General features: G+C 36.7%; 1 protein-coding gene across 1 annotated transcript in view; it reads left to right on the top strand.

Annotated features, from left to right (window-relative positions):
- Window positions 1–8,853, top strand: part of LOC145691529 (uncharacterized) — a 32,127-nt gene extending 23,274 nt beyond the window's left edge. The window contains exons 2-3 of the mRNA XM_081766940.1: window positions 3,729–3,770; window positions 7,865–8,853. Of these exons, the coding sequence (XP_081623066.1) occupies window positions 3,729–3,770; window positions 7,865–8,404 (582 nt within the window). The 3' untranslated portion in view covers window positions 8,405–8,853. The remainder of the gene's footprint in view (window positions 1–3,728; window positions 3,771–7,864) is intronic.
- The last annotated feature ends 7,490 nt before the right edge of the window (window positions 8,854–16,343 follow it).

The raw sequence follows: 16,343 nt of genomic DNA, 5'->3' as shown, positions 1-16,343 counted from the left end.
ATAATATGTCTTCCGGATACATTGGTGGGCAGGAAGCCCCTTCCATCTTTGCAGACGAACACCGCTCAACGAGTTCAAACAACTGCCTGTAAATAGTACTGTTAAAACGTACTGAAAGAGTACGTGATACTGTCGGACATGTGACATACCGTGTTAAATAATCATAATTTATAAACGGGTGCATCCAAGAACCTTTTAAATTTGAATAAAAACAAATTTTCGAAAACCAAATCACAATTTTAAAAACATATTACTCCGCGTTGAAGCTGGCGATAGCTTCGTTTTTACCGGCCTAGAGCCGTGGCGGGCAGGGCGGGTAAGGTGACAAAATACGTCATCAAGAGAGTTTCTCGCACCTTATTGTTCCCAAAAAACAACACTGCTGTGTGACTAGTATACAATAGCCATGTACACGACTGAACGGCGCTATATTGGAGAGTAGCCAACCCATCTCTCATCCACTAGTCCTTGACATATAGCTGTAGTCCAGCATACTATTATTTCTGAATAGTCCAAAATCTAGTCTGGAAACTCATAGTAAGCTGGAAACAGTTGTACCATCTTAGTTGCTGTTCGTGTGTGTTCCGCTGAAGGCTATGAGTTTGCTGAACTTCAGTTTGAAAATTTTGAAATGCTCTTCCAGAAAAAAAAAAACTTTGTACTCGAAGTTCTTCCATCTCTTCCTATGAAAAAGATATGAATTCTTTACGAAGCATATACATCTTGTTGGCTTTTAACATCTAATTATGCATGATTAAATATTTAAATGAATTGATATAAAATATATGTGGTTACATATTTACATATAATTTCCATTTTGATATGCAAAGATTTTGATATGACATTTGCATATCAAAATTTAAATAACGTACGCACTAGGTCTTCACAGTACCTATTGCTTTTGAAGTAGAGGGTGTCACCTTCATTATTCTACTTATGTTGGGGTGGGCAAGGCTTTTCATCGGGTGGGCGGTCGCCCACCCCCGCCCACCCTTAGTGCCGTCCCTGCTCTCCACCTCGGAATTTTGTTCTGTAGACCCTACTACTGAATCACTGTTGCTCATAGATAAATTTTCTAGACTCCCGATTTAGTTATGGTTGTCCTTTCTCTCTGCCTCTGGTCCTTGTTCCAACTTGTTTTCAACTGAAGTCGACGCGAAAATATTCCTATTTTATTTTACACAGCCATTATTATTTTTTGTTACAAAACTAACGTTTTTTTTGTTTTTTTTTTTTTTTTGTTACAGACACGTGTTCGTTGCTAATATGTGTAATTTAAATAATCGCATATGGATATTTATCCAAAATCATTATTTAAAAAGAAAAATATAACTAGCCTGTGCTGGTGCCAGAGGTAAAAGTTTATCTGAAAAGGTAGGGGGATGCATGACGTCACGGCAATCCTTGTGCCTATCTTTGTCCATTGTAATTTTTTAGGAAGTGAAGGGATGCCATACATGTTTATTTGAAAGTGGGGAGACGTCGTCCCCAGCGTTTCCCTCACTTTTACCCTGGCTAGTGATCAGAGGCGTATTTAAGAGGAGTTTCTGGGCTTAGGCCCCCATATTTTATTTACTATTTTAAAGTTAATGAAATATCTTGCAGAATCTTCACATTTCCAGGAGTAAAGTTAGAAAAGCCCTCTCCCGGAAACAAAATCGTAAATACGTCACTGCTGCTAACAAAGAAATTCAAATAAAAGTAGATATCAAAACAACAAGATGTTCACAGCAAGTGCTGTGGGATGCTTTGTGAATAAGCCTACTACTGCTGACTATGGTTGAGCAAGAAAAAAGATCCGGTAAGTCTGGTGGCATTTAAGCAATGTGATAATAGTATATTCCTCAGTTGTGTGGAGTCGTCTTCTGTCTTGCGATCACGGCAGTATCTGTTTTGTGTCTCGTGGTGAAGTTTTCTTTACTGCCCAGTACACCCACTTGAAGTGGATAGAGATTTCAATATTGGTATTACGAAACCCAAATACATATTATCTTATCTTATTATAAAACATTATATAGGCCTAGAGTTGGAAAGTTTCAGTGAAGTATGGTAGCCTTGCTCATACTGGAACCATCATACACAAAAAAATATTGAAATATTTATTATTTCGTATCACGACGCGAGTCAGTAAATAGAACAACTGCTTTAAATTTCTGCAAATACTATTGTACGTAATTTCAGGATTAGTATGCCAAAATCCATACCATTGCCGAATCCAGAAGGCAAAGAATCGTTCGCCTCTCCCCCATCAACATCAGAGGCACGCACCAGTGAGGGAGAAAACAGAATATTTCACCGCCTCTCCATCGTTCCTCCAGAAATCCGCCCCTAGTCCATACTGATAATTACACACACACACACACACACATATATATATATATATATATATATATATGCTGTTAAGCAAAAACACGCGGTATGTTTACCAAAGGGATCCGTCTCCTTGCAGCAGACAATGCATCCACTTATGCATCCAAACAGCGTTAGTGGAAGCTGCTAGATATAGCTTTGAGATATTGCCCCACTCGCCCTATTCTCCTGATCTGGCACCAAACGTTACTTCCTGGTTTCACATGTGAAGAGTCAATTTCGAGGTCACCATTTTGTCACTACATATGACGTCATAGTGGAGGTGTAAGAACAGTTTTCCATGCAATCTGCAGGGTTGTACAATGGTGGGCTTTAACAGATCAAAAGCGGTTAACTCTGTACGGACACTATATAAAGGAGTCTTGAGTAAAGACACAAAACTCAATATTCTGTCCCTATTAGTTCATTAACATTAATTAATACTTTCTGATAACCACCTCGTATTGCACTGTGATAACATGTTCTTGCAGAAGTGCCTCTAACAAGATCATAACATTAGTGACCGTGTCGAAAATTAAGTTTTCATAAACGAAAAAATAATAAATAAATAAATTTAGTAGTAGTTGGAGTCAAACGAGCAAGAAATAAAAATGAGAAATGAACGAGTGTGCACGTGGGTATTACTTCAATATACGTACTAGAATTTAATTTATTATAGCTGGTATGATTTGTGTCATCTTAACTTCCTACCAGTATGCCTACCAGCTCATATAGTGCTAAGTCACTTTTCATAAATCTTGATACAGTAATGAATTTATATTCTAAAACACACTATAATATTATTATTATATAAATTATAATAGTACGAGGAGGAGGAGGGATAAAAGTGATCTGAAAAGGTAGGGGAACACATGACGTCACGCCATCCTCGTGCCTATCTTTGCCCATTGTAAGGTTTTTAAGAAATGCGGGACGCCATATATAGTTTCTCGAAGTGGGGGAATGACGTTCCCCCTCACTTACTTCCCTGAGTAGTATGAGTAAAATGTTTCTATATTTAATGCAGACGGAACAAATCTTGAACTATCTTTCTAAAAAAAAGTATTCCTTTAACTTCTTTTCTCACAAATGTGGAACAGCACAATACTGCACCAAATCCTTCAGCTGTATATCTCTTCTTATTAGTTTTCTAGATAGATTTTTTAAATTCTAAAATTTGAAAGAAAAAAGACAATCAACTCATGCCAATGGACAGAAGTTATTCTGAAAAATATTTTCAGTCACGAAGTCAGTCACTCTTTTGCTCAATCCATATGTAACTCTCAATGTATCTAAAGTGTAAAATTATATAATATGCAAATATTTCGAATTATAAACTCAAAGTTTTAAGATATTTTTTTTCTAATTTTTATCTGCAGATGACTTCATCCTGGTTCCTTGTGGTTGTGTTCATTTTGGAAGTAAGTCTAATATATCAATTACTACATGTAATTATATCTTGCTTTTATACGAGGCTATCCATAAAGTAATAATTGTTTACGCAGATCAAGTTCGACTGGTCTCAACCAGTAGCGTAGTCAGGATGTTGGTTTGCGGGGGGGGGGGGCAAGTGCTGTTATAGGTACATATAGAAAAATTACAAACAAAAAATATATAAACATAAAAAATATATTAAAAAATTACAAATATCAAAGTACCAAAGTACATTGTCAGACCTCTTTGGGGGGCGGCCCCTATGGCCCCCCTTCCCTACGCCACTGGTCTCAACAACTATTTGCTCAGTGTTCTGTAAGTAGTGGTAGTATCACTTGCTATTACGCATTTGCTACGTGATACAAAAATGAACCATTTGATTGTGTTCGATTCTTCAACACTCAGAAGGTGAAACCTGCAGAACGCGTATGGTGATATAGTAGCAGGGGCGGATCCAGGATGGACTTCTTGGGGGGGGGGATGTAATACTGCTACTTAAAGCTACTTTTAAAAGCTCCAAACTCTGGGATGTGTTTTATTTTTATATATAAAATAAGAAAGTTTCCTCTTCTCTTCTGGATTCGCCCCTGTATAATAGTAAACAAAGAAATGTGAGAAAGTGGAGTGGAACGTTTAATCACTCATTTACTTACTACAGATGACCTGAAGAAGGAAGCGAACGACGAACTTACTCAAGACAGACGTATAACACTCAACGACTTGCGCTTTGGTGGTATCCCATGCCAATCGCTCAAATAGCAAATGATTTATCAACTAAAGACCTGGCAAACTGAACAGATGCTTTGAAGGCAAAACACATGGCGACCGTCTTTTGGAATCATCTGCTTCTTCTCTTGCTAGATTCCATCCCATAAGCCATAGATTAGTATTGAAACACTACGAATACTTGCCATCTAAAAATTTGGTTTGGAAATCTGTTCGACCTGATTCACACGATAACGCCTGCCCGCACACAACTGCTGCGACCTGGGACCTGCTATATCAATTTGAATAGTAGGTGCTTGCTCATTCCACTACAGTCTGAACCTTACCCCTGCAACTTTCATCTGTTTGCTAAGCTCGAAGAATTCCAAGGGGGACAAAGTTTTCATAATGACTGATTGTACGCCTGTCTTGTTGCACAGGTGGCAGCCGACTATAATAGGGATTGTAAAATTCGTGGACATATATGATAAATGTAGGAAGCAATTACGTAGAGAATTAAACTAACGTGTATCTCAGTAGAGGTTTAAATTGTTTCACTTAATATTTGGTTGTAACGTTATTACAATTAAAGGGTCATTACTTTGTGGATAGCCCTCGTATTATTCTTGCTCTGATGCATGATTATTTTATTTGCTTTTAATAACAACGTTTGGAAGACCAGCGTCCTACATACTGCAGGAAGTTTAGATTTTCTTAAAGTAACTTAGAGCAATTTTAAAGGTAAATGTCAGTTCAGAAGTACAATATTTATTCCAGCGTACGTTCACCTTGAAGTGAATTTTGTTTAGGCGCATCACTAAGTATTTATTGGCAACTCACTAACTCCTAATTGAAAAGTTTAAGCTAACCTGTTCATTTTAATGTAGCAGTTGTCCGTTATGGATTGGAATATTCCCTCTTCCTCTTTTTCTTTCTACCATGCCTTCTTTTACGTCCATTGGAATATAATTTCTTGTCAAGCACTGAACAGTTTATTTTCCTTCTTCATTTACAATTTCCCCACCACTAGCACTTCCTTAATGGTATTCAATGGACACAGATCATTCTCTATTGTCTCCTTGTCAGCAATGCCCTCCTCTCTGGTCTGCTATTGTTGGTATGGTATAGTCGAGTGATCTGGCGCATTAAAATGAACCCCATTAGGAGTTCAAGTCACTCTGTTAAATATGAATGTTGTTCAAAATGACCAAAAAATAAAAAATAAACTTGAATCCTTTGTGCAGTGAGCGCCCCAATTAACTCCTTCACCCTCAGCAATTATAAGCAAATTTTGATCACAGATTAACTTCCAACTGTTCAAATTGATTAGTTATATCTATATTTTCAGTTTTTAGCAACAACAATCTTTGTTCTTATTGGCTTACTTTTACTTTTAATAAAGTAAGTATGCGAATTAAGGGGAACTATCCGTAGATGAGCTTTGAGTGATCTAAATTTGTATAACCATTCTCATTTACGGACAAATAATAATATTCCACCAATATCCATTATTGAGAGGTTTCAATGTATTGTTATTTCTTTTACACTGAGTGTTCACTGAATTGTGACCACCTACCTAATATTTTGTTGGTCTATCTTTTGCTCAGAGAACGGCTTGGACACGGCGTGGCGTGGATTCTAGTAGTTGCTGATATATTTCTATGGGGATCTCAATCATATATCCCTGATGGCATTCCACAATAAGCCCAGAGATGTCGGTGCAGGAATCTGGTGCAAAGAGCTCGTTCCACAACATCCCATAAACGTTCTATAGGATTAAGACCCGGTGAGTTACGGGGTCAATTCATAGGTTGAAGTTCCGTGGAATACTATATTCCTTAAGCCAAGCACGTACAGCCCTGGCTTGGTGGCACCGTGCATTGTCGTCCTGGAAAATGCTGTCTTCGTGTGGATAGAAGTGTTACATTGTAGGGTATACGTGATTCTGTAACACCTGCAGGTACACAATGGATGTCTCATAGTGGTTAGGGATGCGCACGAGACAAGATTTGTGGCTGTCTCGTCTCAAAAATGTGCTGTAAAAGCGATGTCTCGACTCGAATTTTGTCAGGAAAATCCTGTCTCGACTCGTCTCGTGCGCACCCCTAATTGTGGTTCATGGATACCAACGGTCCCAGTCCATGTCAACAGAAGTATCCCCAAACCGTACAGCACCCCCAGCTGTCTGTACAATACGCATCATGCACGAGGTATCCATAGCTTCCTGCTGTTGGAGCCACATATGCATACGTCCGTTCGATAGGAGTAGCACAAACCGTGATTTATCGAACTATAGATATGCCACATTGACTTGATCCCTAGTCTTTCGTTGCAAGCGCTGCTATCGGCTGGAGGAATTCGACTCGCTTTCCCTCGCTTAGCAACAGCTGAACCCTTATTGGTTCAACGCGTAGGTGTGTGAGGGTGTGAGCTTTAGTTCACATTTTTGCCACGGCTGACGCTGAAGACATTTGGGCAGCACAATAGCACACCCTTTTCCAATCATTCACGGTCCAATTAGCGTGTCCCTATGCCCAAGCGCGACGAGTCGTAAGGAGTGGGTCGTCTGCTGTGGAACTTCATCCGTGCCAGTGTACGTCGTATACTTACGTGGAATACGGGCGTTGTGCATCTACCATTGTATTGATTACGTAATTCCCGGACATTGATGGTTCATTTGGCTGTAAGGAGCTGTTTGACGCAACGCTCACCTCATCATATACCTCTACAGTTCTGTCTCTTGGAGTCCGTTACCTCGCTTTCGTCCCACTCCTTGTACACTTTTACTTCAAAGGAACGGGCGCATCCGACGAATATCGCTGTCTGGGTTATTGACGCACCTAGTGCTCGGGTACCCTCAATCGTACCCTAGTGGAATGTGGATAAATCCTGTCCACCTCCGATTAAACAGTGTGCTCTCTGCGAACATGTAGCCTCGAGCAGTAGCGTAGCCAGGATGTGTGTTTGGGGGGAGGGCCAAGTGCTGTTATAGGTACATATAGAAAAATTACAAACAAAAAAATATATAAACATAAAAATATACAAAAAATTACAAACATCACAGCACCAAAGTACATTGTCGGACCTCTTTGGGGGGGCCCGGCCCCTCCGGCCCCCCCCCTTCCCTACGCCACTGGCCTCGAGTGTGTTCTTTCTCTGCAATACTACCAGTCGGGATGGTCGCAATTCAGTGGGCAGTCAGTGTACTTCATTAAAAAAGTAAACCCTCATTCTCTTAATACATAAACATGAAATTTGAAATCTACTTTTGTCTGAAATCTTTAATCTATTGTTCAGCTTATTAGGGATATTAGTTTGTTGGGCAAGAAGGAATACATGAATAAATGTACTAACAATATAACTACTAAAATTTCAGGTCCCGTTTATATCCTGCACTGTTCATCGATTACAATTGAAAGATCTGTTAGATGGAGATGTATCCTACGAGATAATATTCTTCCATAGAGTTCTCCGGGGACTCTCTTCTTATGACTATAGCGAAGAAGAACTGCCTGTAAGAATGGACCAAGTTCTCAAAGCTTACCATGGCAACGGGTTCTCAGGGGAACTTCTAAACTCTGCTCTGAAGTCAAAGAACATGTCACGGCTTCAAGATCTACTGGAATCAAAGGAAGGACAGAGACTTGCGAAGAAAGCCGCTATGCAGAGAGTCGCAGAGATGTTATTTGATGATAATTCAGTGGCGTCTCGTCAAGGTGACATGGAGAATTCTCAAAACAACAATGATCAGTCTGTCCTTTGTGGGTATTCATGGTTGTCGTGGCTTCCATGGCTTTCTTGTCGAGAAGGACGTGAAGAAGACAGTGAAGAGGATGAAGATAACGAATTGCAGCGAGAAGACGATGAGGCCATTTTTCAATGTTATGTACCACCCGAGAACAATACAATGCCGTAAATATTATTATTAAAAATCGTTATCATTGCTATAAGATATTAAAACATCATTTTTGTATTGATTTTTGTTCGAAACCGATTAAACATGATTATATTTCCATCAAAGAATTCTTTAAACTAAAGATTAAGCATGAAAGGTTAGTTATAGCTGTAGGAACATTGCATCTAATCTACCCAGTAATGCATGCTACCCCAAATAATCTGATTTTGCAAGCTATTGTACTGAATAATGTACTGTATATGAATATTCCTATTGTATGAAATCTACATGAAAAATTATCTAATGTCAGGGGCGAACCAAGGCAAAATTTTCACCCGGGCAAAGTGATTTTTTGGCGCCATCTAGTAATAGCCTATTATATTTTATTACAGTGATTTTAATATTTTAAACTCGTTTTTCGAAAAGAAAAATAATACTCAAATACATGCTATACCACTAAGTATATTTAGTACTTAATATATATAAATTACATTGTGTTTATTATTATTATTTATGTACCGATATGCAGGCACGTAGCCAAGGGGGGTCTGGACCCCCCTTCGAGACCAGAAATGAAAATATTAAGGAAGGATGAAACAAAATGAAATGAGAAAAAGGAAAATCAGCGTTAAAAATAAAAAAAAAAAAAAATACAGGAAGCTTTTGGTTACTCTTTCTTATGAGGATATTTGTATTATTTGAAATACATCGTGGCAAGATATCCTGGAAGAGTCAGGGAATTTGAAATTTCTTGAAAAGTTACGCAATTCTCAGAATTTCTGCTGCTAGTCAAGGAGATTTCAAGAGTCCGAAACTATAGTGCCGTTGTATAACAGCGTGGACATCTTTTATCATAATTTTTCGTCATCACATACTTGCAGTATTAAACATGTTATTTAAAAAAAAGAAAGTACTGCTCCTTTATTAACCTGTCATTTGGAACAGACAGTAGTTGACGGAATAATAAAAAAATAAATAAATAAATAAAAGAGAGAGAGAAAAAGGAACACAGATATTGTAAAATATTTTACAAGACATTATTGAGTATGTACTTTTCATAATAGTTGAGGTCATAATGAAAGGAAAATTGTTATATTTGAATGAACAGAGGAACAACTTAAATATTGTAAAATCTTTTTCAATACGTTTTTTTATTCTTTCACTCGAGATTTCTTCATAGTTTATTAAAATACTTACCAACATATCCTCATTTTATTGTCCTAACAAACCAATATATGTTGATAATAAAGTAATTTAGAATAATCCGAGCTCCTGGGCCTTCAGAATTTCATGTCACTCCCCCCCTCCCGTTACGAAATCCTGGCTAAAAGAGCCAATATATGTTCCAGTAAAATAGTTTAGAATGGTCGAGCCCCTCGTGTGGTGACCACAGTATTTCATGTCACGGACCCCTTCCCCTTCACGAAATCCTGGCTACGTGCCTGCGATATGTATAAATAAAAACAATATCGAACAGATACTGGTGTATTTGGAGGGTCTATCGGGCTTAAGCCCCCCTCCCCCAAAACAAATTTGTTAATTTTTCGCATTCCTTCGTACCACCTCTAAGAATTTCATTGACTTTCCATTTTCTTATGCTCTTTGTTCAGAAAAAAATACCGTATTTGTCAAACTTCATTTCATATAAGAACTGCGTTCCTTTTTTCTTTCTTTCGTCCATTCTACTCGTTTCTTTTTCTTAGTTGTTACTTTCTTTCTTTTCTCCTATTATACTTTCGACCGTTGTTAGTTATGATTCAAGTCGGCCGTCGTCAGTAACACCAAAACGAAGAGGAGCTGATAAATGAAACTCGTGTTCCACACCAACTTGCACGAATATCAACATAATGGGACTTTATTTTTACATCGTTTAGTTATAAAGGAAGGTAAATATTTGAATTAAAGAAAATCAAGAGAGGGAAATTAGGTAGGCCAAGAGGATGCTTCCTTTTTCTTCTATAAATAGAATAAAAGGTTAGCTTCACTGCTAAATTTTTGTATCATATCATATAAGATTCACCAGTCTGCAACTCTTGCCATTAAAACTACAATCAGCATATTTCAGCTTAAACTTGTTTCAACATTTTCTTTCAGGTAAAAACGTACACAGATAAAACTGAATATTTCTTTCTTTCTTTCTTTCTTTCTTTTCTTTTCTTTTTTTTTTAATGAAGCCAGTGAAGTTGAAATGAGATTACAACTATTCAACGTGTGTTTGCAGGAGTGTCATTTCAGATTTCCCTAGGGAAGGGGAGAGGATAAGATTCTCCACCGACATACGAGTTTCACGTTTTTTCCTAATATATTAGTAGACAATCGATTAAAATATATTTAATTCTCAAACGCAGGTGGGTAATTTTCCCGTTTCCTCGTATTTAGCATAGCTCCCCGACACAAAATCCCAAATACGCCACTGCGAACAGCATTTATTGAATACTAGTAATGGTGACATCATTACTACTATATTGTAAATAGTTTTGTTATATCAATGACATTAGAGGTCACTCTACCACAGGCCTTTATCCGACTATGTAACAATCTATTCTAATAACGTGAAATACCAATAAATCCATTTCACATATGTTGAGCGTGCTTTATGCACAGCAATATAAACAACCCTTTTTATGTAGGTCCTAGTAATTGAAGTCCATAGCATTCATAAAACGTATCTCGTGAATTTGAACAAAAGCTGAACATTCTTATCAAGTATTATAAATCCTCTAACTTTCGTAAGTTTAGTAAGTCGGTAAACCATACCAAAGTCAATTTAGGGAACTGTATGAGAAAGCATCCACATCTTTTTCTTCTACAAAATCTAGAATAATTTACACAAATAGTTTTCCTAATTTTGCAAGCTTTGGCCTCAGACGTGATAATTAATAGCATAACAAAACTTAAGAAAAACTAAATAAAAAGTTAAATTCTACTATTACTGAAAATTAGCAACAAATAAACATGTTTAACTACATTTGTTTTCAACAACAATTACAATATAACCTTCCGAGCTTTTTTTATCTGAGAAGCCTCTGACAATAACATATATGTACAGTGTGTCAATGTCTTGAAGAATAATGGAATTCAATCGACACCATGGGGAGTACCACGAGGTGCTGAAGCCACGCTGACAGGAAGAGTGAGTGCAATTGATATATTAGAGAAATTTTCAATCAGCTGGCTACTTGTCGATTATTTTAATACTTCAAGGGGTCTTTAGCATTTTCATCTGGTAGTAGGGAGAGTAAAACCAATACCTCCTCTTGAAGTTGGAAACCCTAATGCTCTTCATCTGTTAAAGCCACCTGAAGGTCAGCACATTTCTTCATCAGGGAATCCTTGTCTTCATCTTTGATTCTGTACAAAAATCCAAATAGGTCATAATGGTGGTTTAGTTGAGAAGACCGTTCTTTTAGAGAGCTTATGGCTTGATCCAAAACACGAAAATAAAAGCTACTTGTGAAAGACATTTTGGGATCCGCAATGTGCTCATCAGGGGCTTCGTATTTAAACTGACGTTTGGTGTTCCGTGATCGTAATTGTAACTCACTTGAGATACGTACGGGGTCAATTTCGAGAGTCACTGCAAATTCTCTTGCATCAACTAATAGCTCTTCAAACCCTCTATCGGTTCATATTGCTCCAAAATTACTTTTGGGAAAAGTTCACATTGCATGAAAAAAGTTCACAAAGATCATGGCCCGCTATAAACAATACCAACTCCTCCTCCACTCTTTCTTCTACATCGCATATGTCCATTTGTGAATACAACCCCGCTAGTACTATGAAACTCTTTTTCTTTTAAGGTGGAATACAATGACGCTACTTTACAAGAATATAAACGAAAAAAGTCGGTAGAAAACACGTTATAAAATTAACTTTTTGAGGCTCGTTTTGGCGCCCCCTGATTGTGGCGCCCAGGGCAGTTGCCCGGCCTTTCGTCCGCCCCTGTCTAATGTATAGAGGTCTTATGATTCCGATATGTATGTGGGTTTGGGTTGTATAAAACATTTTATACAATTTTTACGCGGAAGACCCGGCTTCGGTTCCTGGAGGGAGCTCTTGTGGTCCAAATCCCACGTCAAGTTATAGGTCCATGTCTCATACAGCCTCGTTGCTGAAAGGCACCTGAACTCTAAATCAACCAATTAACCTTCTAAAGCAGTGCATGTTCCATATTTATTCTACAGTACTTGAAAGAAAACAAGGAATATCATTATTATTACCAATATCACTTTCTGATTGAGTTTTCCTCATCGAGCAATTTATAACTTTATTGCTTTCAGTTCAACATTTGCATTGAATTTCTTAAAACAAATCAACGAGTACATGGTTTATATACCTGTTTTCGGTACGGGAGGCATGGGCTCTATTCCCTGTAGGAGCTCTTGTACTTCGGATCCCACGTGAAGCCATGTCCATATCTCATATTGCCTCGCAGCTGAAAGGTACACTAAAATCTAGTTCAACGAACCAAAACAAGAATCCGTGTTTAAGCGCATAAAATTTGCGGTTGGAAGAATGTTAAGCTGAAATAATAATAATAGTAATAGTAGTAGCAGCAGCAGATTTAGTTGCTGGAAATGGATGCAACGCTTTGACTAATTTACGCAACAAGAGCCAGACGCATGAGCCATGGACTTCGTAATTCAATGCAGACATGAATTTAAATAAAACAAAAACAACTTTACAAATATGGACGTTGAAAAGGACGCTCCGTATTTCCCTAATGATGAATTAGAATATGAGTAATCTTTGGAGAAGGTCACTGAAGAGAACGCAGAGATTCATAGTAGAATGTTTAAGCAAACATGTTCAGAATGGTACTATACTATAAATGAATCAGTTCATACAAGAAGGGTTTCAGTCATCCATATGGCTACTTTGAGTTAACAACGGATTTTTATTCCTATAGGGTACTGCTATGTTTCTATGCATCTGTCTCATGGGTCTGCATTGCATAAACAAATGCCAGCTTTGATTATTTTACGCAGAATGAGCTTGTTCTCCAATGTTTTTGTTTATTTTCCTCAAAACTATGTTTGTGTGACTGAAGCCCTTTTTGCATATATATATATATATATATATATATTGAAAAGGCACCCATCTATAGAAATAAATGAAAGCATTATTCAATTTTATTTTCTGTTAGGGCACTTGGTATCCAAGCAGTTTTAGTTACATACTTTATAATCACCCTGTACTCAGGAAGTTTTCAACAGAAATTGTTCACACTAAGCTAAGTGCTGCATTTCACTGAAAATTTACTATTTTCGGAATAACAGTAGGGAATTTTCGGCTACCTGAATTCATAAGAATTATATTAACCGTACCTTAATATTTCGCGAGCGGCAACTATAATTTATGATGCCTGTCCGTTCAACAGATTATTACACAAATATTCGTAAGAGTAACATTGAAAATTTCGATCTAAAATGATTTAAGAAACCATTTGACAAATTGTATATGTAATCGCTTGAGCTAAAGACTCGATCGCTACGAGTGTATTGTGCTCGAATAATTGAGTTTCTCCTCATAAGAAAAAGGACAAGTAACCCATATTCATATTTTCGTCCACGAAGGGCAGGGTTGGCTGGTTTAAACCAGCTGGGTTAAAAAAAAAAATGGTTTAAACCAAAAAACGAAAAATGTTCGTAAAAGTGTAAGTGTTTGTAAAATCTCGATGAACACACATTTGTGGGTTATCACGTTTCACTCCCGTGTATTATTCGTATTATATTTAGACCTAAATTCCCCATTCATTACTCAAAAAGATTATACTACGAAAGCAACTTTTGTTTTTTTTATAAGTTTATGAATGTTTCCTTTATGATTTTTTAATAATTTGTTATTATTGATATGTAATTGCAATCAAAGAAAAATTATAAATATTGTTTCGTTTCAATAATGTTTACCATTGATAAAATAAATCACCCCGCGAGAGGCATTTAGTTGCTATAAATATGTCTGAGCCAAAGTGAACTCAAATAATTCGTGTCTTTATTCACTTTTCTTACTGATATGCAATTAAGTAGTTGTATTTCTTTAATTTGGACCAATAAAAGCCGTTGTTAATTAACTTGAACTAAATTAATTCTTCTGTACTCCGTAGTACTTTGAAATTGTCCATATGTAATACTGTATAATGGTTTCACTTGTGCAACTTGTGCATCTTTTTGTCCTTCTGAAATGACTCTTGTGAAGTGTATTTCGTCATGGCTCTATCTCAGAAACAATGTGTCTCGAAAAGATACGTATTTTCTTATTGAATGGAAGAATTTGTCTACGATGTTTGGTGAGTATCGTTCAATATTTTGCGTGCCTTATTTTTAATAATTTACTACGCTATTTGTTGTATCGGTATTCTACAGTAATATAAATTAAAGAAATTAAATGAGATAACATTATGGTTAATCAGAATTTTTACTGTAGAAGATTGATTGTTTTTTTCTGTAATTTATATTTAATATGTATAAATTACTTCAGATTCCTGTCCATATTAGAATATTACTTAAATTTGAATATATATATATATATATATATATATATTTTTTTTTTTTTTTTCTTGTTCATGTCAACCATAGGTTGGTGGCCAACATGGAAATTTTAAAAACTTTTATCTCCCTTGGAAGGGCTGTTCTATATTTTGATAAGGTCTCTTCTTAGTAACTACTTCTAGATATTCTATCTTTGGTCTTCCTCTTCCTGGTTTTCCTTCTGTCTTTCCCTCAATCAGCACAGTGACCCAATCGGAGTGCCGAATAAGATGGCCAAGCATGTTGTTTCTTCTTTTCTTATTATCTGCATGATCTGTCGTCCTTTATCAGCTTCCTCTAGTACGTCTTCATTCATTTTCCTATACTTCCAGCTTTTCTCAATGTCCACGTCTCTGATCCCTATATATGGTGGTGTGTTGTTTGCCACGATTTTGCCACAATCTTTGCATTCTGATTTTATCAGATCTGATTATCGTGAAGATATATATACACACACACTTGGAGTAAAAGGAAGAGTTGCCTGGCACCTCTGTTTTTGATCCTCTGGAACAAGTGGTAAATATTCTCGCCTTTCGAACGAGAGAGGTTTCATTAGACTCGCTGCTGAAAGAGAACATTAAGCTTCAAACAAATCAACACAAAACATCATTAATATCACAATAGCTTAGTAAATTGATATAATTTCATTTTCTCTTTTTAACGAAGTTCTTAATATCACCTTCTGTTTCATAATGTTCTGTTTTTCGTTATGATACACGACTAAAGAACTGGATTTTATATACTTGAGAAAAATGAAATGAAATATTTCCGTTTTACGTCCCACGATTATGGCGTGTAAGCTAAAGGATATTATGATGATGATGATGAGAATGAATAAAAAATAGTGTATTGAAGAAAGTGGGAGGAAAACAGGAGAATCCCGAAAAAACTTACGCACACGGTGTTTGCCCACCACAAAGCCCACTTCGCGCGAGCTGAAATCTGACCAGAGATCCTGATAATATGAAACAACAGCAAGCAAATATATGTAGAAAACCTGAATATAAACAAATGTAAACGGAAGATCACACCTCAAACTGATGAAACGGAGATATTTCCTGGCATGACTATAAACGCGTAACAGTATCCTTCTGTTTTTTTTTTTTTTTCAAACTATGCTTAAATGTAAATATATCTCAATAGAATCAGGCTATACAAACTCATTAAAACATAAATTAATAAGCAATTGAGTGCTGTCTAATGTCAAACGACCAAATATATAAATCCACTAACATGGTTTACAGTCAGTCAGAAATGGAAAATTCAGCTATAATCTAAATTTTGAGAATAAACTAAAAACTCTCCTAAACTCCCTTTGGAGAGAAATGTTTAATGAATACTCAAAACTAGGGTTCGGAATAAGAGCAGTAACCCAATAACGTGTTTGGGACAGTTTGTTTTGTATGCATTCTGTTTATAAATATAATAGA

Source organism: Thermobia domestica, chromosome 8, assembly GCF_964235325.1.
Source record: "Thermobia domestica chromosome 8, izTheDome1.hap1.1, whole genome shotgun sequence".
Taxonomy (NCBI): Eukaryota; Metazoa; Arthropoda; class Insecta; order Zygentoma; family Lepismatidae; genus Thermobia; species Thermobia domestica.
The sequence above is the reverse complement of the archived record's forward strand: the minus strand, read 5'-3'. Positions and strand labels throughout refer to the sequence as shown.